Genomic DNA, 25,075 nt, shown 5'->3' with positions numbered 1-25,075 from the left:
CCCACCATTGCAGCTACTTGATCTACAGGAAATAAAATAGTTCATGCTGCTCTTGAATCTGTGAAAAGTTTATTTCAGCAATGTCATTTCCTAGATTGAACCCTTTTTATGTTAAAATTCTATAGGCGTTATACCTTTCCTATCAGTCAGAGCAAGTAACAGTGCCCTAATAAAAACTTACCCCGTATTTATATAATAATAGATCTTTCCTATGATTTTTCTCTCAAAAAATAACAAAATTAGTAAGTTGACATAACAACAAAAAATAAACTGATTGTTAACTTTTCAGTTACACAGTTTTTGTTTCAGTGAATCTGCTTCTTTCCAAAAAAAAAAAAAAAAAAGCAGAAGGTTAACATTAGAGCAAGAGGAATTTCAAAGGTGGAAGTGTTACAAAATTTATCCACTACCTAAAGAAAAATTTTTAAAAAAAAGAAAAAAATCACATCCCCCCAAAAAATCTACCATAGCAAAAATAAACAAGAAGTAATTTAGAAATGCTCTCCTAAAAGGATGAAGAGTAACAAGCTATCACATCAAAAGCCCCGGAGAAACTTGCAGTTACTGCAAAATATTCAGTAAATGGGGCAGGGGGAGGGGAGGGAAGCATTATAAGATTACCCGAATTGTCAATAAAATAAACATGCAGCATTCTCACCCAAGAAGACACAAATCACAAAACTAAACCTCTAGAAACACGAAGCAATGACAGTAATCTATCATCTTTCAAAAACTGCCTTAAAAATGAAACTTGAATGAGTCGGGATTTTTATCGTCTTCAGGAAAGAATTGGAAAAGTGACTCAATGAGACTTTTGAAATTTTTGTCATTTGAATTGCCTGAGCCATGAAAGTTGTTTAAATGTATGAAATATCTGCTTTCTGTGAAAATCTTAATGTCAAAAAAAAAAAAAAACCACCACATCTTCAATCCACTCAAAAAAAAGTCTGTTGAGATAGGTAAAATACACTAAATATTGAACTGTAAGTAAACATAATTTCATCTCATTTAAATGGGAGGCTCTCCTCCCCTCTCTGAGGCAAGGCATCTCTCTTCACTTAGTGTAAAACTGGCTGATCCATCAAGTCTATTGCATAGACAATCAGCACAAGTGTGGTTCCAGATGTGCTATCTTTTGCTCTATTCGTCTGTCACAGGTGATATAGGAACAAGGCTTAGGGAAAGACAGACGCAGATCTGTGAAGGATTAGGCTTCAGTTTCTCCCTTCCTCATGAAATAACTGTTTCATTTTTCCAAGGGCATAGTTTTTTCTTGGTTTCTGGAGCAATAATAAACTATTAAACTTGATAACTAAATTTTATATTATTTGAAAAATATGCACAATACAACTATATTGTTTTCTGTAATATTAACAAGATCACTAGAAAAAAAAGTAATAGGAATTTGTGACATAGCTGAGTTAGTAGTACTGCAGTGACTGTGATTTTTGAACAGGTATGCTGTATTTTCACCAGGGGAATGTGGGCCCTCTCTGGAAGGAAATGGGAGACCTGGTTACCTGGGACATGGAAAAGGCTGAGGTACTCAGTAACTTTTTGGACTCAGTCTTCATGGGCAAGGGCTCCAGCCACATCACCTAAGTTGCAGGAGGAAAAAGCAGGGACTGTAAGAATGAAGACCTGCCCACTGTAGCAGAAGAGGAAGTTCGAGACCATCTAAGGAACCTGAAGGTGCACAAGCCTGTGGGACCTGATGAGATGCATCTGTGAGTCCTGAGGGAATTGGTGGATGTAGTTGCCAAGTCACTGTCCATGATATTTGATAAGTCATGGCAGTCTGTTGAGGTTCGTGGCAGTCTGTTGAGTTTCTCATTGACCTGAAAAAGAGTAACATAACCCCCATTTTTAAGGTTCCTTCTAACCCAAACTATTCTATGATTCTGTTCTCTTATTCTATGATTCTATTCTATTTTAACTCTAAAAAAAAATCTTTACTCTAAATCAGAAGCTTAGAAAATAGCACATAATGAGTTTTGGAGAGCAGAGTTAATCGTAGTATCCCAAAGCAGTATCACCTAGACCTTTGCTTATGTCTACACAGACATGCCATTAAGTAATTTAGCATTAAGCTCTGGCTTTTGCTTGACACAGATCAAGCATAAGAAATGTTTTTATTAAACCTGTGTAGATGACATGATATTCTGCAGTCAACAGTGCAGCTCCCCTGCAGCTGCACATTCTATTTGTGCTGTAAATTTCTGGCACATCCTCTGAGAATAATTTAAAAGTAAAAACAAAGAAGTACATACAGAGAAATTTAAAATTAATAAATCCTTAGGGATAAAAATAAACTTGTTGCATACTTAGAGGAAAGTTTCAATTAATTTTAAATATTTACATTTGGAAGTCCTTTCTCTCATTGCTGGTTTTAGTCATAGGCGGATGGATGGGAAAGGAAGGGAAATGTTATTTACATACACTTTTACTCATTACTTTTGAGAAGCAGACTCACCACTACATAATAGCAATACTTAATGGAGAGTAGAATACAGAGGATATAACTTAATATTGTTTGGGTAGCCACAAAAGGAGAAAAAGCCTGAATGCCAATGTGGTCTCTGCTGGAGTGAGCAGTTAATGATTTATTTTCTTTTTTTTTAGGAAGCATTTTGTTTCTTCTTTTCTTCTGTCAACTCACTTTAAATTTTGCAGAGAGTACAAAGTGAGTAAAATGTTTCTAGTCATGCCAACAAAATAATAAAGACAAACTAGTACATATACTTCCTTCGGATTTTCAAGACACCATTTTGTGGACTTTCTATGAAGCCTTTAAGAAGATGTGATTAGGATGAGGATTAAAGGCTATTGTGGATAATATGCTGTTTAGAAGATAAAACCTCAGAGAGGGTTAAAATAATCCATTGTCAGACTGAAAATAGGCTTAACACTGGGCATTATTAGCACCAGTGTTATTTTCTAGTCTGAAAGAGATGGTAAACAATCTGATGCCTACATCTGAGGAACACATACAGACTGTTAAGACTATGGTACAGTCTTATTCAGGGAAAGAACTGGAAGTGATATATTACCTTTCAAAGGAACTAGCCAAGTATGAAAAACAGGAGAACCTAATTGACCCTATATACTTGTTAAGTCAATTCATTAAAATACTTTGAGTTGTATGCTTACATCCTTAAAGAAGAACAGAAAAGAGAAGAACTTCAATGGGATCTAATAAATAAGTTTATTAGAGGATGAGATTCAGTGAAGATAAGGTATGTTATAGGCAAAACACATCTTATAGGAACAATTTGAGTTGAATTACTCATATACATTTCTGGGTTTTGAATTAACTGTAGTCACTGAGGCTAAACACCTGGGAAGATCCCTGGAAACATATCTTCAGTTTGTAATTTGGTATTTTGTTTTTAAAGAAAGAAATCTTAAAATGGAATAGAAAATACTGCAAAATAAAAGCTACTATGGAAGCAGCATGTGATCTAACAGTGCCATCACCTAAAACATCAGTCAGTTTTCATCATCCACAGTCATATAGATTATAACCAGGGAAAAAAAAAGAAAAAAAAATAGTCCAGAAGAAGCAACACAGCTACCCAGAAAAATGTATCCTTATAAGAAATTTAAAACCCTAGCACTGTATAGTTTGTAATAAACCTGAAGGAAAAGCGTACCCTCTATACTAGCACTGAATTAATAAAGCATATTTTGTAGTTGGGAGCTTTCTTTTACTGTCTTCCATAAAAGCAGATAAAGGGGAAGTTCCATCATCCATAAATAATACTTAATCTTTTATTGCAATAGGCATCCCTTTCTTTTCGGGATGGTGGGTCTACAAAAATCTCACTGCAGAATTGAGTTTCACTGCAGAACTGAGATTCACTGTAGAAGTAACTGCTTTTCATCCCTCTGGCTAGCAGAGGGCTTACCTCATCTGTGATCTTAAAGCCAGACAGTGATAACAAAACAAAAGTTTTGCAGCTTAGCTCCGATCTTGAGGTTTTACTGGTTGCTCTCTCCCTAAGGCAAGAGAATGGAAGGAAGGCAACCACTGAGCTGGAACATTCCCCTTATGTTTTAAGTTTTCTCCACAGACACGGCAAAGGGGGGAAATCTGATAAGTTAGAAGATGTGGTGGGCTTTTTGTTTATTTGTTTTAAGATTTTCTTTTTTTAAAAAAAAAGTGTCCTGAACAATATGAACATGAGATACAAGCTCTACTATGATAGCATTTCTCGTATATAAGCAGATGTCCTCTGTCAGCATCAGCCTACTTTTTTATCTATATACTCAAATTTATAAGATATTTAACTCCCTGCTGCCTGCTGTGATCAAAATCTTACCCTTACATGAGGCACATAACAGTTAATAACAATAAAGAAGAAACACAAGTGCAGTGTACCTGTTAAGCATTGATTCTTAACAGATATGTGAAGTAAGTACGTGGAATACTTCCTAATTTAAACAATAGAAACCTGACTAAAAAGATCCCAAACAAACCTTTAGAAGAAATAAATAATATTCCCTTCCTCTTATTCTGCTACTGTTTTCTTTTTATTTTAAAAAGTCCGAGAAAAAAAATACAACTTTTTGTACTGCACTATCAGGTTCAGGATGCAGGCTACTCTGAGGTCAAATTGCAGCTCAATGTTAAATGGTAGATCACATTAAGAATCTGTAAAGCAGCATTGTTATCCAATTTGCTGAATGGTTTGAAGACATGAACTAGTAACGACACAAATGACTCCTAGACAAATGTCATCTGCACCATCTGTGGACCATATTGTGCATCAGATGGCAGGATAAAATTTGCAATAAGTTTCAGAGCAGAGCTATGTTCCAGGGACTGTAGCCATGATCATCATAGAACAGCTGGACTGGGCTGGTCCACACATCTAGGATAGAAGACTCCAGCATCCTGCAGCAGCAGATGTGCTACGGACTTGAAGAAGAAGCATATAGCCAGGACAGACAGATGAACCACTTCAAGGATACAATGAAATACAACTTCAGGTAATAAAAATTGCTAAGAATACAGAAAGGTGGAATTGGCATGCCACAGTTCAGGTTGAAGAGGCTCAGCTGAATCTAAACTTAATAGCATGCATGGTCTTGCTAACCCATGGCAAGGACAGAGGTCTCCAGTTAAAAGGTCATCGTTGTTCCTTGCTAACCTTTGTGTTTTGTTTCCTTACAGAGTGCAGGTGGGGAGGCTAATATGGCTGGATCTAGTTCCCCTGTGGAGGCAGAATGCAAATCTGAACTTGGCAATTCAGAGGCATTTATGATGCTCATGATTCTGCACATCTGAGCAGAATTATTACATCCATAGTAAAGAAAGGAGACATCAAAGAAAAAATAATAAAATTAATAGCAATCCTTAGGACTACACGTGAAACCAATGTGAAAAAGACGTCCCAGTAACCCAGTATGTTTGGTTTGGGTTTTTGTTTGTTGTTTTGTTTTGTTTTGGTTTTTTTTGTTCCGTCCTTTACAATATTCCTCGATAATACCATGAGATGTATTCTCTGCACTTCTGAAGGACAATGTAACAAAAAAAAAAGAATTTGGTAAATATCACAGAAGGGATTATTTTGTGAAAACCATCTAGTAGGCATTGTCTCACACTTATGTTGATGAGAAAGCCAGTCTTAAGTGTCTGCATTAATTACAGTTGAAGCAACAGAAGTCAGATTTTAGATACTAATTTCAAAGCTTCACTTTAATTAATGAAACTAGTTTCAAATTTTATCTTTAAATAGTCAAACTAATGAATTAGTTCACAAAATTATTTTGATTTCTAAGTGATGATAGAAAAGGCTTAATTAACTTCAATAGATTTGAGATTAGGCTTTCAATATCTCTGAATTCCTGGAACTAAATTATATGTTTATGTATGTCCTCAAATTGCATTCTTGCATTTCCAATAAAACTCTTCAGTCTAACAAGTAATATAAAATGTTTCTATGGCATTTTAATAATATTTGACACAAATTAGCCAGTACAGGAATTAATGGATTTTCTCCTTTCACTATATGTTCTTATTTAATTATTTATTTTAACCTTTTTTTTTACTTTGAAATTCTCATTGTGACATTAATTGTAAGAGGTTAGTAAATATATAGAGAAACCATTTTTTTCTGATGACTAAATTAAAAAAAATCTAATTTTATAATAAATAATCTAATCTTATTTTTCTTTTCAAATCATGGTCAGTATAAGGATAGCTCATTTGACTAAAAGTAGATGTCCTTCGGGGCTGTAGATGTCTTAGCACTCATCAGAGTTGTAACAACTGCTTCTTCCCCTGCGTTGGTTTTATTTAGTGAGGAGGAGCTGCTACAGTAGCAGCTTCTGCAAGAAGCTGGTAGAAGTTACCCCTCTGTCCAGTGCATTTGGCCAGGCCTAGGGTGGACCTGCTGCTGGCCAGGGCTGAGCCAATTGGTAGCAGAATGTTCCCCAATAACACCTCTGTGATAACGTATTTAAGAAGGTGAAAATTTTTTAAAAAAAGAAGATGTGAAGAAACTGAAGCAGGGGCAGAGAGCAGGAGGCACAAACCTTGTGGGCCTTGTGGCCCTCACCTTCTGGGCACTTGCCGGGCAACCATCTGGGCCCGACTCAGCCCAGCCCAGCTGCAAGAAATAGAGAGGAGATGTGAAGAGATCCTGAGAGGCGTCTGCCTGACCCTGATTGTGAAGAATTTCTTGTGAAAGGAATGGCTACAGACACCAAGGTCAGTGAAGAAGGACAGGAAGGAGTGAAGTTCCTAGCAGAGATTCCCCTACAGCCCATGATGATGACCATGGTGAGGCAGGTTGTCCCCCTGCAGTCCATGGAGGTCCACGGAGGAGCAGAGATCCACCTGCAGCCCATGGAGGACCCCACGTTGGGGCAGGTGGATACCTGAAGGAGGCTGCGGCCCGTGGCAGGCCCGCGGTGGGGCAGCCATTCTGGAGGTACTGTACCCTGTGGAAAAATGACCTACATCAAGGACTGTAGCCCATGGGAGGGACCCCACGACGGAGCAGGGGAGGAATGTGAGGAGTTCTTCCCCCAAGAAGGACGGAGTGACGTAAAGTGACAAGTGATGAACTGACCATAACCCGCATTCTCTCTTCCCATATGTGCTGCTCGGGGGCAGGGAGAAGGCAGAGATAACTGAACATAAAGTTAAATCTGGGAAGGGGGGGTGGGGGTGCAGTTACTTTGTTCTCTTCCACATTATCCTACTTTGGTTTTAATAATAAATAAATAGATTTCCCCAGGTCAAGTCTGTTTCACCCGTAACGGTAACTTTAAAGCTATCTCCCTGTCCTTATCTCAAACCTCAAGTCTTTCTTCTTATATTATCTCTCCCTATTCTCTCAGAGGGTGGACAGAGTGAGAGAGAGACAGACTGCATAGTTTGGTCCCGAGTGGGGCTAAACTATGACATCCCCACATGTACAGATACACACTAAAAAAAACCAAACCGATATCTGTAGTCAGAAGGCATCTACAGTTAGACATTGAGATTTAGAAAACATCAACATCTGCAATTCAGCATTCTCACATGCATTATAATTAACATCCAACTTCTAGATACATTCATAATATATTCTCGCTGGCTACATACCCATTACTTCAGTTTTGCCTGAAATCAAGACTATCCAAAATAAAGCCTTTGGGGAGATAACCAGGTTCTGTTGTTATTCAGCCTTCAACCATGTATATGTATCCTGATAGCTGAATTATAGTGATATTTTTAGGACCTTAACAAACTGAACAGGAATGTTGGGAGAAGTGGAGTTGACTGACACAGAAAAGACACAGATTAGGTGGAGAGTGCTTATAAATCATCATAGGCTTTAATGGAAATTCAAGGTTGATTCAAGCAACATGTGGCTAATGTGATTGGATAGACTTGTGTGGGGATCTACAGTAAGACAGGGTAAAGTTTGGACAAGGAAATGAGGAGGTGCTTCTCATGGACAAGGGAGGAGAGGCGAGTTACAGTTCAGAGAGGTTAGAAAAGTGGTGGCTTAAGTATATCAGGATGTTCATCACCCTGATTAGCGGTTGTTGTGTTGGAGAATTGTTGCATTCAAGACATCCTGACCTTCTCAAACTACAGAGGAACTCACAAGTTTTTGAGGCCAATGTTGAAGTCAAGAAATACTTCTACAAGTGAAGGCCTCCCAACATATTAGCACCTCCCTTCTAAACCTGAATTAGCACTACTGTGATAATTCTAGCTCCTTCCAGCATTGCTGAGTCTCCAAGAAACCTCCCAGAGTTCTGGGGAAGAGCTTCACTTACAGCATATACAGAGCAGTTCACCTGATCTATGGGTCTGACAGTCCAAAACTGGACTGCATATGCCTTCTTCTTTGCAGTTATTTCCCTACTATTCCCCCCTTTTTGAAGGGAATAACATCTGCACCAACAAGATCTAGTACTACATAATATTCTCAAACATCATAGAGAGACATTCCCCAAGAAGACTTCCATTCTGATCTTGGCTACAGCAAGTACAAACATCAAATATAACATCACTCTTTTATATTTCCCTTCTTTACAGACAGCCACACTCTTTCCATCATATTCTGGCTTCTTGCTCCTTTCAAAAACTCACACTTAGTGAAAGCAGCTGCTCTGCATAACTATCTACAAGTGTACACTCTGTGACACCCTTGAAAAGCAGGATTTTTCTCCTCAAAACATGGAGGTACTACCTGCAGTGATGTAAAGGTAATCTACAGCAAGTCTTGAAGCAAGTCGATATCATCTTTTGGACATACTTTGTTGAGCAAAACTTCAAGTTCTTGGACAATCTGGGTTGTCAGAGCATCTAAAGGAGGAAAAGGAGTGGTTTTTCCACCAGTGTTACAGGACCCAGAGAGAAGGAGGTCCTGCAGGATTAGCAGGCCTATGATTTGCTAAAATGTGTCACTTACCCTGGATATCTTAGGAGATTTTGCAGAAGAGCAAAGATAGGTAGCAACAGTGAGAGACTACACAAGAACATTGACATACTTTTCTTGCAGCCAGATGGCTGAAATGCTACTAAAATAAGACTGGAAACAAGCAGGCAGATTGTATCAAAAGAAAAAAATGTGATTATTTCACACAGAGCAGAAAGTTAAGATGGTAAAGAAATACATTTTGCATCTGAGAAAGTCTTTCATGTAAAACTTTTACTATTTTTTTTTTCTCCAGTGGCAATATATGCACGCCTCATGGAAGTAGAGTGCTCTGTCTTGAAGAAGACACATTAATCTGCACTCATATGCTCATCTTAGCTCTTTGATCGTGATTATAGGGCTCTCCCAGGATGTGTAAAGGGATCAGTTGCCCCCAGTAGCAGCAATGGAGGTACTGAGAAGTCCCTCAGTACTGGAGTGTAGAGAAGTCTCTTTGGTACAGCTGTGTTGGTGTTCAAGGATGGACTAGAAGAAATCACGGGAGGTCCTTCCACATATGACACATTGCCACCTACACTACAGCTCTCTGCAATAGGACCTTATGTAACAAAAAGCCTATTGCAGACTTATCATTTGGGGACTAATATAACATAACACCTCCAGGTAATGCTAAAGAAAGTTGTAGGTAGTTCTTGCCTCCCATATTACCCATGCTTGTTTCTAGATAAGACAAAAAAGCAAGTTGACGACACACTTACTCTGTTCATATTTCTCAGTCTGCTCTTCAGAATGTCTGTTGGCTGGAAGGGAAATGTGATTTACCTCTCACCATTCTCCACTTCTTAGGAAGAGAGGAAGATGTCCCTATTCATGTACAATTCAGGCTGAGATGTTCTGTTTTGAGAATAAGAATATTAGTGATTTTAGGTAGTGAACATATCAATGAAGCCAGCATTTGTCTAAATCCATGAGTAGCTTGTTGAGTAGAGATGTGTGAGGAAGTTGTGAACATGCACAGAGCCTACTCTTTAAGCACTAAAAAGCCATTAAAAATGATGGAAGTCAACCAATAATTTTAGTGCCGATGGGAAGAGGCAGTGCTGATGTATAGTTGGGTGCTATGTGGTAGATCTGCAACTACAGGCTATAATTTAGGCATTCTGCATCTATCTTTGTTAAGATAATTGTTCCCCTTTACTCTTCTATGTAAAGTAATCGTTGATTACACAGCAGAATTACCTGGGGGCATATGAGTTTAAGGATTTTACAATGTCTCTGATTGACATATCCTTTCATCCTTATTTGGTGTAATGACCACTGACATGAAAACTGCTGCTTGAGCTAATCCATCTCCTGCTGAAATCAAAGGGAGTTTTTAATACGGAGACCTTTGCAGAATAAAGACACCTTCAAGAAAAAGTGCAGTTTCACAAAATTTTACAAATACCTCTGTAGAGAGAACTGCCAACTATTTACTTTTGTCAAAATACTGGCTCTAACATGTCAGGATCTGATCACTGCTGCCTATCACACACACACACACAAAAAAAAATGAGGTGGCAAATGCAGAAGGGCAATGAATTCAGAATAGTTCCTCTGTGTCCATGGCCTATTGTCATGTTTATTCTAGCGTAATCACAATGCCATAAACATTAAAAATACAAAACCACTGTCACATATGGCAGCTTTAGGTACTCAATTGAATAGCCACAACCAGTCCATAGGAAAGCTAGCCAGAATGTTGGAAACTAGTTAGGAAATAATATCTTGGTAGCTGTATATTGTGAAAATGCAATTTGATTCTTGTTTCTGTTTGTTTTCATTTTTTTTAATGCTTCTTTTGGTTGGCAGTTGGTGGATTTATTAGTTCAAATACCCAAAAGCATCAACGGGTGTTAAACAGAATTTCTGTAATTTTTGAAATGTACAGACTGAGACCTCATTAAATCAGTAGTATCCCTTTTGAAACCATCCATGTGTACTCCCAGTGTTAATGTAGTTGAATTGCTAATTATGCAATTGTTAAGGACTGAAGAATTACAGAGTCTGTGACTGCCAGCTTATTATAAACAGTAATCATGCATATATTCTAAAAATGGAGAGAAACTCAATTTCTTTGTACTTTCCATACAAGAACCATATATTAGCTGAATGTTTATTTGTGTAGAATTACTGCTTGTAAGTTTATTGAGTTTAGCCTTTGGCATGATAATTGAACCACAGGAGGACATTGAAAGAAAATGCAATATTAGCAATACACTTCCCTGCAGCTACATGTTTTACAAAGAAAAAAGAAAAGCTAAAAATCTTTAACATATATTTCCCTCATCCTTCCACAAAGTTTGTTTTCTTTCTTTCTTTTTTTTTTCTTTATTTAACCAGGGGGGGTCACATTTTAGCTCAAATTTCTCTTTCTGTGTTGTTCTGCTTATAGGTTTTCATGTATTACTGATGGATAATTTGACATGATCCAGAGACAGCTGTCAGCTGCAAAGTTTGGAATAGGTTCTGCACTCTGATTCTTCATAAAACAGAGACGTAGTGTGTCTAAACTTGGGAATAAAAGGTTTCTTTCTGGAGATCTTCAAGCATAGCTGTTGACAATTTAGAGAACCTGAGGTTATTTCAAAAGGTTGCTCCACTATACACCTAAAACTAATGAGCCAGAGACCTACCTAAGATTGTCTTCCCTCCAAAAGCATATATTCAGAGCCTACTTACATTTCAAATCATTTTTAGAATGCGGTTTAGACACATCATCAGGCATCAGTACATGACTTCATTCAGTGTGGTTCCTAAAGAAGGAAACAAACAGTGTGCTGCTGAATCAGTCAGCATCAGTAAGTAGGTTGTTTGGACTGAACGAATAGACCATTGTAAATTTTGCTTTCATAACAAAGTATAGGGGTTTTTATGTGAACAAAACAATTGTCTTTTTGTGACTGCCTCCTTTTCTTTTTCTTTTTGCTCTTGGGTGCTTAACACCACATGGTAGATAGTAATTATGTATGATCTTTATCAATAATGTAGAGGCAACTTCCTATTGAAGACAGCTTAAGTGTCCTAAGAGTGCAAGGTCATGCAGTAAAAGCACAGGCCTATGTCATTCCCTGTGGTAAATAATACTCCTGAAAAAACTCTTAAAAATATATATATATATCAAAAGTACAAACATTGTAAACAGAATTCAAACTTTCTCTCTCTCAAAAGAAAACAAACTATAAACTTGCATTATAAAAAATGCAAAGTAATGTATATATAAACCTGAAGAATACTCTCTTTAAAGAATCCCAGTAGTAAGAAGGATATAATGCTTATTCCATAATGATTAAATAGTGACTTGCAATAGAAAAAGTAAATAATTAATTTTTCTGTTAATGTGATATTGGATTTTTGGTTTTACATGACTGAAGTTCTTTAGTCTCACATTGAATTAATTTAAATATCACACGAAACCACAAATATCTTCACAACCTATACCTTTGCACATAATGTTGCACATGAAAACAAATCCACTGATCACTTTATGGCAGTAAATCTGTATCTTTATCAGATGTGCCTTTTTGCAGGGGTGTGGGAGGTTAAAAGTGTCTGAATTGTTTATCAGGAGTGTAATCCTTTGTGTACTGTCCATTTTTTTCCCCCTCTTTGCAAATTGGTAATGGATAATTTATTATTCATTTGGACCTAAGGATTATTTCTAAGTTATATATAGCTAACAATTTTATGAGCCTTTGATATTAAAGAGTTATTAGTCAAACTCAGTGCTGAGTTACTGAAAATGTGTAGTATTGTTTCTGGTCTGTATATGCATGAGGCAGGCAAAAGAGCAATGTCTCAAAAAAAAAAATCCAGCATTTCTTAGAAGCAGTGTGAATACCAAATGGAAGAAATTCAGCAGAAGCATGGTGTGGCCTTGTCATAATTCTGAATATTACTTTTTTTTTTTTATAAGAAAATAATGTTAAATGTGCTGTGTATACACAAACCAATTCAGGCAGCAGCATTGTTTCTTACAGTGTTACAGAGATATGAAGACTTAGGACACATTTTTTAAGGGCTTTCATAATAATTTTCCTTATCACATTTAAACTTACTCTTTTCATTGCTATTCTAGTTTTATTCTTCCCTAACACATACACAACACATATGGCCTTCTGTTATCCCCTTCTTTTCTCATCTTTCTGCTTCTCTCTCCCTCCTGTTCTCCATTATGAAAGCAATGAGGTCAACGGCCTTCTTTTCTATTAGCATGTGACAAGACATCAAAAATGTCTGTTTAGCTGCAGGACCAATGTTGCCAGGGGAAGGGAAGCACAATCCATCTCACTACTGTCAGTATGGCACCAGTGCCAGCAAGAGGTACTCAGAACCTTGGGAAAGGATTGCAGCTAAGTACAAGAGCACCAAAAGTGAAGCTCAACAGAATTCCAGCTGCTCCAGCCAGCAAGGCAGCTTCATCAAGGGCCCAGATTAAGTATCTCTATGCTAACGCTTGTGGTATGGGGAAGAAACAGGAAGAGTTAGAGATGTGTACATGCCTACAGGACTGTGATCCTGTTGGCATAATGGGGACATGGTGGGATGGCTCCTATGAGTGGTGTGTTGGAATGGAAGGACATAGGCTCTTTAGGAAAAACAGGCAGGGGAGATGAGGAAGGGGCATTGCCCTCTATGTCAATGACCAACTGGAGTGCATGGAGATCTGCTTGGGGATGGATGAGGAGCTGACTGAGAGCTTGTGGGTCAGGATTAAAGGGAGAGCAGGGAGAGGTGACACTAAAGTGGTGGTTTGCTGCAGGCCACCTGACCAGGAGGACCAAGCAGATAAGGCCCTTTATAGATGGATAGGAGCAGCCTCACAATCACAAACCCTGGTTCTCATGGGGGACTTCAACCACCTCAATATCTGTTGGAGGGACAAGCAAGGCACAAGCAATCCAGGAGATCCCTGGAATGTGTTGATAATTAATTCCTTCTCCAAGTGATAGAGGAGCCAGCAAGGAGAGGTGCTATGCTGGACCTTGTTCTCATCAACAAGGAAGAGTTAGTGGGGAATGTAGAGCTCAAGGGCAGCCTTGGCTGCAGTGACCGTGAGATGGTGGAGTTCAAGATTCTTAGGGCAGTGAGGAGGGTGCACAGCAAGCTCTCCACCCTGGATTTCAGGAAAGCAGACTGTCCTCTTCAGAGATCTGCTGGGTAAAGCACCATGGGATAAAGTCCTGGAGGGAAGAGGGACCCAGGGAAGTTGGTTGATATTCCAGAAGCACCTCCTCCAAGCTCAGGAGCGATGCCTCCCAACAAAGAGGAAGTCAGGCAAAAACGCCAGGAGGCCTACAAGTCGCTCCTGGACCAACTGAAAAACAACAAGGAAGCCCACAGAGGGTGGGTCATAGTTCAGCCCTGATTGGTTCCAGACTACACAGTCTCTCTCTCGCTCCCCCCACCCTCCGAGAGAATAGGAGGAGATGATATAAGGAAAAACGGCTTGAGGTTTGAGATAATGACAGGGAGAAATCCTTAAAGTTACCGTCACGGGCAAAACAGACTCGACTTGGGGAAAAATACTCATTTATTTCTAAAACTAGCAGGAGAATGAGACAAGGAATAAGATAACCTCCCCCTACCCCTCCCTCTTCCTGGCTTAACATTATCTCTACTACCTTCCCCCCACCCCTGAGCAGCACAGGGGCGGAAGAGGGAATGTGGTTCACAGTCAGTTCATCATGCGTTGTTTCATGCCACTGCATCATCACCGGGGGAAGAACTCCTCGCATTCCTCCCCTATTCTTTCTTGGGGTCCCTCCCACTGGCCACAGTCCTTGGTGAAACTGCTCCGGGGTGGGTCATCTCTTCCACAGGGAGCAGTCCCTCCAGAACAGCTGTCCCAGCGGGCCCTCCATGGGCCACAGCCTCCTTCAGGCCTCCACCTGCTCCAGCGTGGGGTCCTCCATGGGCTGCAGGTGAATCTCTGCCCCTCCGTGGACATCCATGGGCTGCAGGGGGACAACCTGCTCCACCATGGTCATCACCACAGGCTGCAGGGGAATCTTGGCCAGCAGCCGCATTACTCCTCCCCCTCCTTCTTCACTGACCTTGGTGTCTGCAGCTGTTCCTCACAACAGGCTGGCAGACGCCTCTCAGGATCCTTCTTACATCTTATTCACTTCTCATCTCCTCTCCACTTCTTGCAGCCAGGCCCCGCTGAGCTGGGCCCAGTCGGGCGCTTGGCAAGAGGCCAGAGGGTGAGGCCTGCAAGGCCCATGAGACTCGCGCCTCTCCCTCTCTGCTCCCGCTCAGCTGCTTCACATCTTCTTTCCTTTTTTTTTTCCTGTTTTCCCCTTCTTAAATACGTTATCACAGAAGCATTATCACGGGACATTCTGCTACCAATTGGGTCGGCCTTGGCCAGCAGCGGGTATGCCCTAGGCCCGGCCGAGTCCACTAAACAAAGGGGAGTGACTTCTAGCAGTTTCCTACAGAAGCTACCACCCTAGGCCCCCCCTCACCCAACAAAACCAGAACAGGGTGGAAGAAAAGACAGGTAGCATGGGAAGATTACAGAGAGATTATCCGAGCGCCGAGGGACTAGGTAAGGAAGGCTAAAACTCTGATAGCATTAAATCTTGCCAGGGACATCAAGAGCAACAAGAAAAGCTTCTTCAGGTACATCAGAGATAAAAGGAAGCCCAGGGAGAATGTGAGCCCTCTCCGGAAGGAAACAGGAGACCAGGTTACCTGAAACATAGAAAAGATGTGGTACCTAATCACTTTTTTGCCTCAGTCTTCACCAGTGAGATATCAGCCGCATCATCCAAGTCGTAGAAGGCAAAAGCAGTGACCAGGAGAATGAAGAACTGCCCACTGTAGAAGAGCAGCAGGTTTGGAGCCGCCTAAGGAACCTGAAGGTGCACAAGTCCATGAGACCTGATGAGATGCATCTGTGGGTCCTAAGGGAAATGGCAGATAAAGTCGCCAAGCTCCTGTCCATCATATCGTAGAAGCTGTTGCAGTCTAGTGAGGTTCCTGATGACTGGAAAAGGGGAAATATAACCCCCATTTTTAAAAAGAGGAACAAGGAATACCTGTGGAACTACAGGTCAGTCAATCTCTGCAAGGTCATGGAGCAGATTCACCTGGAAACCATCCTAAGGCACATGGAAAATAATGACAGCCAACACGGCTTCACCAAGGGCAAATTGTGCCTGACTAATTTGGTGGCTTTCTATGACGGGGTTACAGCATTGGTGGACAAGGGATGACATCATCTATCTTGACTTGTGCGAAGCATTTGACACTGTCCTGCACGACTTCCTTGTCTCTAAACTGGAGAGACATGGATTTGATGCACGGACCACTCAGTGGATAAGGAATTGGCTGGATGGCCACACTCAGAGAGTAGTGGTCAACAGCTCAATGTCCAAGTGGAGACCAGTGACGAGTGGCGTTCCTCAGGGGTCCATTTTGGGCCCAATCCCATTCAACATCTTTGTCAGCAACATGGCCGGTGGGATTGAGTGCACCCTCAGCAAGTTCGCTCATGAACCAAGCTGTGTGGTGCAGTCAACACAGTGGAGGGAAGGTGCAGGAAGGGAAGGTGTGGGAAGGTGCGGGAAGGTGTGGGAAGGTGCGGGAAGGGAAGGTGCGGGAAGGGAAGGGAAGGTGCGGGAAGGGAAGGTGCGGGAAGGTGCGGGAAGGTGCGGGAAGGTGCGGGAAGGTGCGGGAAGGGAAGGGAAGGGAAGGGAAGGGAAGGGAAGGGAAGGGAAGGGAAGGGAAGGGAAGGGAAGGGAAGGGAAGGGAAGGGAAGGGAAGGTGTGGGAAGGGAAGGTGTGGGAAGGTGTGGGAAGGTGTGGGAAGGTGTGGGAAGGGAAGGGAAGGGAAGGGAAGGGAAGGGAAGGTGTGGGAAGGGAAGGGAAGGGAAGGGAAGGTGTGGGAAGGTGTGGGAAGGTGTGGGAAGGGAAGGGAAGGGAAGGGAAGGGAAGGGAAGGGAAGGGAAGGGAAGGGAAGGGAAGGGAAGGGAAGGGAAGGGAAGGGAAGGGAAGGGAAGGGAAGGGAAGGGAAGGGAAGGGAAGGGAAGGGAAGGGAAGGGAAGGGAAGGGAAGGGAAGGGAAGGGAAAGGAACCTTTCTATAGAATATTGAGTGACAAGAAAATAGAATAATATAGAGTTTAGAAGGAGAATAAATACACATTTAAATGCTAGTGAAATACTTGCTTTTTAAAATAATCAAGACAATTTTCATTGATTTTGATATAACTAAGTGTTCCCGAAAAACAGTTCCAGGCTTTATCAGCAGTAAATATTTGAGCTCCACAAAGAGGGACACATTCTAGTTGATCCTCTCTACAAAACAAATATGCAAACTGACTAGAAAACATGAAAAAACTACTTTTAGTGTACAAGATTTCTGACTTATATTTTGTTAAATCAGCTGTTCTAACTATTCTTCTCCGAGTGCAGAGTTTCTTCCTTTCCCATCTGGGGTTTTATATATCTTTACCTGAGAAATTCAGAATGTAGCTTCACTTATGATAGCTACAGTAAGCAAATCCTAAGTACTGCATCATGTATTTATTTTATGGCTGACTTAAAGTACAACTCTCATCCTAATTTCACTTGTGAATAAAGGCAAAAAAAGACATTTAAAAGCCATTGGGGCATTCAGAGTTACATGAAGAAATGTTATCTCAGCTTGCCTTTAAATTTGGACCATGTGCAAGGAGATGGTAAACACATAAAAAGACACATTCTTAAAACTCAGATCACTAATAAATATTGTTATAGGTATATATTTAGACAAAAAAAAAAAGAAACAGTTATAATTCCCATACAGTACTTACCCATTTTAACATTATCACATGGTTGTACAAACAGGATTGTAACAAGCAAAAGAAAGCACTTTATTTAATGAATAAATAAGCAAAAGCATTAGTGAGGGTAGTCTTAAGAATATGCTGCTTCATACAGTTTAAAGTACATCAAACAACAAAATCCATAGTCCCAAAAATTCCATTAAATAATACTGAGTAATTATGTGTTTGATAATATTTAAGTATATATATATATATAATCTATATATATATGTGTATATAATCATATCATTATGAGTAATTAAGGTATCTATTTACATGCCATGCAGTATTAGAATGTGTTGCAATACCTAGGCACAACAGGTGGATTTAAGAATGGCTATGGGAAAAAACAAAACAAAACAAAACAAAACACAAACGTATTTTTGAAAATGAGGGACATTACTTTTTTTCAGTTCTTTCTTTTCATAATATACAGTGAGAATTTGAGATACTGTCTGGTAGTTAAAGACATATTTTTTCTGTTGTACAATTAGACAGTAATATAAACTTAAAGCTGCAGTTAGAGCCACGAGTTACTGCAGTTAGAGAAAGCATTCTTGCTTCGAAACTTGGCATATGACATGCATGTCTGTGATATTCTTATTGTTGACCCAGTCCTGTGAAATGCTGAGCTTCTCATACAAAAGGATGCTTATCACTGTGTTCTAAAGAAATTAAGTGCACTCAGTGTCTCAAAAGAGCTGCACAGTATTTGGCGGGACAGAGATACGTATCAGCACATAAGTTCTATTAGTGTCCAATAAAATTATGTGTCTATATCAATTTTAAAAAGCTTGTATTTCTGCATTTTTTAACATTAATTTCAGTTTATAAATAAACTACATTGTATTTTTCAAACCTGGAAATTACAAATTTGCTGCTTCTCAAGCATGTGCTAGTCCACTGTATACTAAAAGACTCGCCATTTCTGCTACTAATTATGGGACAGGTCCTGATATTTTGCTTCTTAAGAGGTTCAATAAAGCCTGAAGGATCAAAATCTGGCCCTCTATGTTGCAATCTTACTACGCTACGCTCAACCGGTTGGAAAGAAAGTATAAAATGGGCTCTCACAAGAAAAGCAGTTTATATTATAAGCATCTGTGTTACACAAGGTATTATATTTCAGAGAAGCCAAACTGGAAAAAAATGAATTCACACAAGTGAACAAGGGCATCTTATAATTTTACAAGGCAGCATCTAGCAATGATTTTTTTTTTTTTTTGGAAAGAGGAAAAGTCAAAAGTGGCTTTGAATTTTTTGTTGTTGTTGTTGAATTTTATTGTTGAATTTATTTTATTTTATTTATTTTATTTGTAATTTTATTTGTTGGGTGTGTCCACTAAGGTGATTAGACTGAAAATTTATTAAACTAACATTTCTTGAGTTAGAGCTAACTCTTCATGACACACTGAGCTGATTCAGACCTCTGGGTGATATTGTATCATGTTTTCTGTATGTTAAAACACCTTGCTCTGCTATAGAATCGGTTTCCATTTTGAAGTTTTTCGTCACAGCAGCAAAGACTGCAAGCATATTACTTCAATAAAATTGAGACTGTGGAACACAGTCCTGCTGAAGAAGTGTATTAAACAGGAAAGAGCTGAGCATTCAGAGATAAAGCCACAAGTACTCAGTTGCTTTTGCTGTCTGAATTAGCGCATGTGAGCACGTGCTGTAGAGAACTCTCACTGCTTATTTTACTTTACGGCAAGCACACATGCCAGAGGAAAGTTTCATCAGCTGAATCAGGTAAATATTTTGTGGTCATGCGAAATCAGTCATCACAGACTACTTGTTCTTCTATCTAAACTCGATATGAGCGTCACTGCTGTGCTCTCAAGCCAGTAGGAACACATTCATAACTTATTTTGAGGTATCAGAGGCTACTGCCTAAGACTATCAAACCCTGCTTCTATGCTTTTTGTCATGTCGTGAGACCTATGGATCCCACGATATCACTTATTGCCATGTCCCATGATTCTCACTGTGTCCTTTTTTTTTCATTAGCTGCTAGTACCTCCCTTTGTTCAAAACATCCCAAGATTAAACTTCTAATCACTGCTGAGATCCTTTTCTCTATTTCTTTGTCTTCTCATGTCAGCTACATCAGTCTTTATCTCTTCTCTTCTTTCCTCTCACACAGATATGCAGCTCCTGCTTTTATGCCATTCATGTATCCAGAGTTTCCTGAGTTTCTCCGTTAGATTTTAGTCTACTCTATGCTTAAATCCTTAAGATTATTTCTGATCATGATTCCTACTTATAACTTGCTGAAAGGTAATAATCACATTAAGCAAGTAATATGAATATAATTTTCTTCATTACCTTCATTTCTTCATATCTATTTGTTAAAATTGATGTATATTTCTACATCCTCCTTAATTCTGCTCCATGTATTTCTTTGTCTGTCTTCAGACAGTTCCTTGGGAATGAGGACCTGACTGCTCTATCTGTAGTAAGAGTTGGCACAGCATAGGATTAAGTAGAACAAAATAACTGTATCTATGCATGCTTTTCATTTCCTGTTTGGGAAGATGGCTTTGGTCAGCAACAGTAAAAATAAGGAAGTATTGAATAAACCTTTGATGGGTTTTTGCGGGGGGGGGGGGGGAGTGTTTGGTTTTTTTTTTTTTTTTTTTTTTTTTTTTGCAGTCCTTCAAATGTGTGCATTAAGAAATAAATAAATAAAGGGCACCTAATCTTCCCAACTGAAGAAAAAAGGCTAGAACTGGCATAAGAGAGGCATCCATATCATGCCAGGTTACTAATAATTTTAAGCAGTGTTTAGCCTCAAAGCTAGTAAACTTGAATAGTCACCAATATTCAGCTGCCTTCTTATTCTGTGCAGTGGAATTTTTCAACTCTTTTTAAAGCTCTTCATCTGTGATTAATTTCTGTCATGATTTAGCTTTTTTTTTCTTTTCTTCTTTTTTTTTTTTCTTCTTTTCTTCTTAAATTTTGCATTTTACACAGTAGTACTCATATTACTGATTGAGCAAACCAAATGGTTGTGAATGAATGGGCACTTACTGAATACATGTTTAGGGCCAAATCCAGATTCCATGGAAATCTCTGGAAAAAAAAATATTCCTTTGGCTTAAATGGGATTAAGATACAGTTCTCAGTGCTGCAGATATTTCCTTCCTTCCTTCTATCTTTCTCTTTCTTCCTTCCTTCCTCTCTTCGTCTCTTTCTCTCTCTCTTTTTTTTTTTTTAATAACTACTTAAAAGTTGGGTAAGGCCTTAAGAATCTAAAAGTACACTAAAAAAAATTTAAGAAAATTAGAGGAGAAAATTTTTGTCTGCTATAAATTTAAATCGTATTTATTTGCACTCCTCCTGCAAAGGTCAATGGCAGTACAAATTGTTTGAACAGAATATAGTTCTCTTTCTGTAGCAACAGTCATATAATTTTCTTTCTGTCCTTGCCTTGTTAGAATTTTTTTTCAGATATATTCTATTTAAAAAGGCACTTATAATTTAAAATAGTTGGTGCTATTTGGGTTTTTCAAATAACTATTGTATTTCTGGTTTTAATACAGAACTCAGGGCACCTCTGCTTTAAAACTCAGCATGTCCAAAAACAGGTTACTTTTATTTATACGTCTTTTTCAAGGTTGTTGGGCTTGGTTGGTTTTTTCCTTGTTTTCTCTTTTCTTTTTTTTTACTGTGCTGCAACAAAAGTGGTTATATAACCACACACATTTTCCTTATAATAAAGTATTTACTGTATTTTGATATGACTTTATTCTACTCTCAAAAGAAAGACTGAGATTTGGTAAGTGCTGACTTTTCTATATGCTACCACTCTACTGTTACAAAGACTCACGCAAGGATGCTTATTACATGTGCTTAAGTATGCCTAACAAATCTGGTCTAGATTCTGTCACCTTTGTACTGTGTAAATAGCACTTTACTCAATTCAAATAACTCCTTTTGAATAAGTTCCTACTTACTACAGGAATGACAGAATATGGCCCTCAAGATTTATCGTTTGTTGTATATTCCATTCTTATACATATCTATATGAACCAAAATGGACCATGACATGCTTAAAAAAATAGTTGGGAATTCAGAGTGAAACAAAGAAACAAACCAACCAACAGTAACAGAAAAAAAAAAAAAAAAAGAAAAAGAAAAAGATAAATTAAAAGGAATAAAGTCCCTTAGGCATCTGCCCAAGAACTAACATAACACAATCAGGAATTCAGAACATTTATTGCAAGAGCTGGATAACTAAATAACGTTGAACTGGCAAAGCAGTAACAAGGATAACTGGTTAGATATTTACTCTGTCAAAGTCATCAAACACCCCTCACAAACTGACATAAGTACTGCAATAGGCAATGCACCCCTAACCCATTTTTATGCCTTTTATACTGTGGAGGGGAAAAAAAAATAAAAGTAAAAAAAAAAGTGAACTGCTATATACAAATAATAAAGAAGAAGAATTTTTTAAAAAGCTTGTCTTTTTGGTAAGAATAAAATCACCTTCAGATTTGCTAAACTGGTTACTTTAAGACTGATGTTTCACTGTCACATAAGTAACTTCTGCTTTTCTCTGTAAGGACTTTTTTCTTTTTTTCTTTCTTTTTTTTTTTTTGCATGCTTTTTATCTGTGTAAATCATCTGTCATGCCTTAACAAAAATAATCAAAAAATGTTTGGATTTGGATTTGCTTTGCGTGCAACTTAGATCTTGTTAACATCAGGAGTCACTCTGCTGGTTTGACTGAGGTGACATGATACTGGTACCTGCCAGGCATTGACCAACTATGATAACAAACAGTTAAACAGCAATAATAAGAGATTTAACCCTTTAGTTCCCCCAACTAGCCTACCAGGAGAATGCTCTGTTACATCATGAAGGCACAACACATTAAATATTCTGTGGCTATGGTCTAAAAACACTTGTGTTACTACAACATTAACGCAGATGAAGATCAACACAAATGCTGCTGTTTCAGCAATACAAACTATCTTAGGTATAGACACACACCTGCCCAATTGGAAAAACATGATTATTTTATTTTGCTCCTGTAGAATTTCCTCTGTATAGTCCAGATGAGATCAATGTCAGCTACCACTCACTGAATAAAGACTGCAGCTAATTTGATCAAGGATTCCAAATGAACAGCTTTCCTTCTCACACACCAGAACAAATTTAAATATTATTCTTTTGTCTGGCAGTTTCCCTGTCTTATGAAACATAATGGAAGTTTAAAACAAATTTGCTAAATTTTTTAAGCCCTTACACAAGTCCTTTCATTTTTTTTTAACATAAAAAAAAAGAAAAAGAAAGAAGAAATTCTACCTGAATGCTGGCATAATTTGCTACTACTTAGAAATAATTTTTTTTTTCCTTTCTACAACAAATCTTCCCTCCCACTCCATCACTCCTTTTTTTTTTTCACTTTTAACACAAGTATTTTGATTTCCTTGGAACATTGTGTGTCAGACAGACTACTAACACAGAAACACCATCACTGAAAATAAAAACAAAACAACAGGAAGCAAATCAAAGTAAGTAAAAAAGCAACTGTGAAACACAGAAATATGCTACAGTATCTTTTCAAGTGAACGTTATAAGTACACAAAAATTGTAATTAATAATTGTTTCTATTTACAAGTATTTGAACACTGATTGACTTATAAGTGTCCACTAACATTGTTAATAGCACAATAGGTTTAATGTTTACAGTTTCAGGTTTTTTTGTTTGCAATATGATCTCAAGTATAACCATCCCAGCATAGATCAATGACAACAAGAGCACAATTTTCTAACGATATGCTTTTCAATCATTGCATTTGACTGAACTTTCTCGCTCTCTCACTCTCCAAATGCATCTTCCGTTGTTCATAGCAGCAGTCCAGGGTCAGAAAACAAACAAACAAACAAAAAGGATATTTGCAAACTGGAGAGATCTCTGCAGATTTTAATCATGTCTATTTAACAAAACCACACAACTAGTAGGAACACTCTTTCATGTTGAAGGACATCATAGCTTCCACGGTGCTAACATAAAGATATGCATATCTCTGCTAGGTGAAGCATAGTTCTAGAGGTCTACTCAGTACATAAAGCTCTGACACACACACAGTATTAGCAAGTCTAAGTAGGCTAAAGTCATTGGTCCAAAGTAACTGTTTCTTATAGTTGGTGCTCCTTTGGACTCTCAACAGCTCCTGAGGCCTGTTTATAAGACTTCAAGTTGGCCAGAGGAATGTCAGTCATGTGGTTGCCAGTGTTGAAATGGCCCTCACTGGAACCATACTGCTTTCGGTCACTGAACTGGTTTCTGTTGCTGTCTTCTTTCCAGGACCTGGTCAATGTGTGTCCATTAACTAGTTTGTCTTTCTTAACCCATTCTTTCTGAGGTGCAAAGGTGGAGAGAGGAGACTTTGGCTGTTGGTATGGGCCCAAGCTGGGAGGCATCCAACAGTTGTCTGAGTGACCCAAAACCAGGCATTCTTGAGTACACATCTCTGTAGCTTCAGCTAATCCTCGTGGCCCAAGAGGCCCATCTGTAGAAGAAAAAACAAACAGAAAGAAAAAAGGGGGGGAGGGGGCAGAGATATCATATTAGATACTTGGCATTAAATCTATACATATACCTAATGAGAAAATTATCAATGATTCTGCAATGAAATATTGTGCTAGTAAATTCTAGATACATTTTCATTCTGTTAGAGAGTAGTTGGTAAACTATGTTTATTGCATATACTTTCTGTATATGCTACCTACATAGTTTCCAGATGTGAAAATACAGTTCAGATAGCCCTAAGTTATCAGTCTCAGATCCTACTATGAATAAACTTAAGTCCCTTTTTTCAGTTACACTAAGAAAATAGAGCTAGGTAGGTGAAAACGTCAGAGGAAGTAAACATACATTTGCAGATTCTAAGTGAGTATTAATGCTGCTTGTAAAGGTCTAGAGTTTGGATGTATTCTCTTCTCCTTATTCTATTAGTTCTGTGAACTAACAGTCTACCACAAACTGAGAAACATTTATACTATCCAGAAATGAGCTTGCCCAAAATAATGCTCTGTATGTAAGATTATTCTAATATCTACTATTTTACAAACTTGGGTTGGTGCATTTGGACATCTACCCAGTGCATAAAACTCTTGATGTACGCTCCCAACAAGTAAGAGCAAAGTTAAACATTGCTAGATTTAATATGAAATGCTTCAAAACATTGCATCAGGAAAGAGAATAAAATCTATAATTCTTCTGACCACTAACAACATTTCAGATAGCTTCTATGTAACTATAAATATCAGGGAGTAAATAAAAAAAAAAAAAAAAAGAAGGCTCATGTAAATCTTGCACTT

At 38.6% G+C, this 25,075-nt stretch overlaps 1 protein-coding gene across 2 annotated transcripts in view; it reads right to left on the bottom strand.

The window, feature by feature from the left end:
• Positions 1–23,890: 23,890 nt before the first annotated feature.
• The window catches only part of PCDH9 (protocadherin 9), a 704,826-nt gene continuing 703,641 nt past the window's right edge, over positions 23,891–25,075 (bottom strand). For both annotated transcript variants that reach the window (XM_086741641.1, XM_086741648.1), the window contains exon 3: positions 23,891–24,264. In XM_086741641.1, the coding sequence (XP_086597767.1) occupies positions 23,891–24,264 (374 nt within the window). The remainder of the gene's footprint in view (positions 24,265–25,075) is intronic.

The sequence above is a fragment of the Chlamydotis macqueenii genome, chromosome 1, assembly GCF_036417535.1.
Source record: "Chlamydotis macqueenii isolate bChlMac1 chromosome 1, bChlMac1.mat, whole genome shotgun sequence".
NCBI classification, from domain to species: Eukaryota; Metazoa; Chordata; class Aves; order Otidiformes; family Otididae; genus Chlamydotis; species Chlamydotis macqueenii.
The sequence above is the reverse complement of the archived record's forward strand: the minus strand, read 5'-3'. Positions and strand labels throughout refer to the sequence as shown.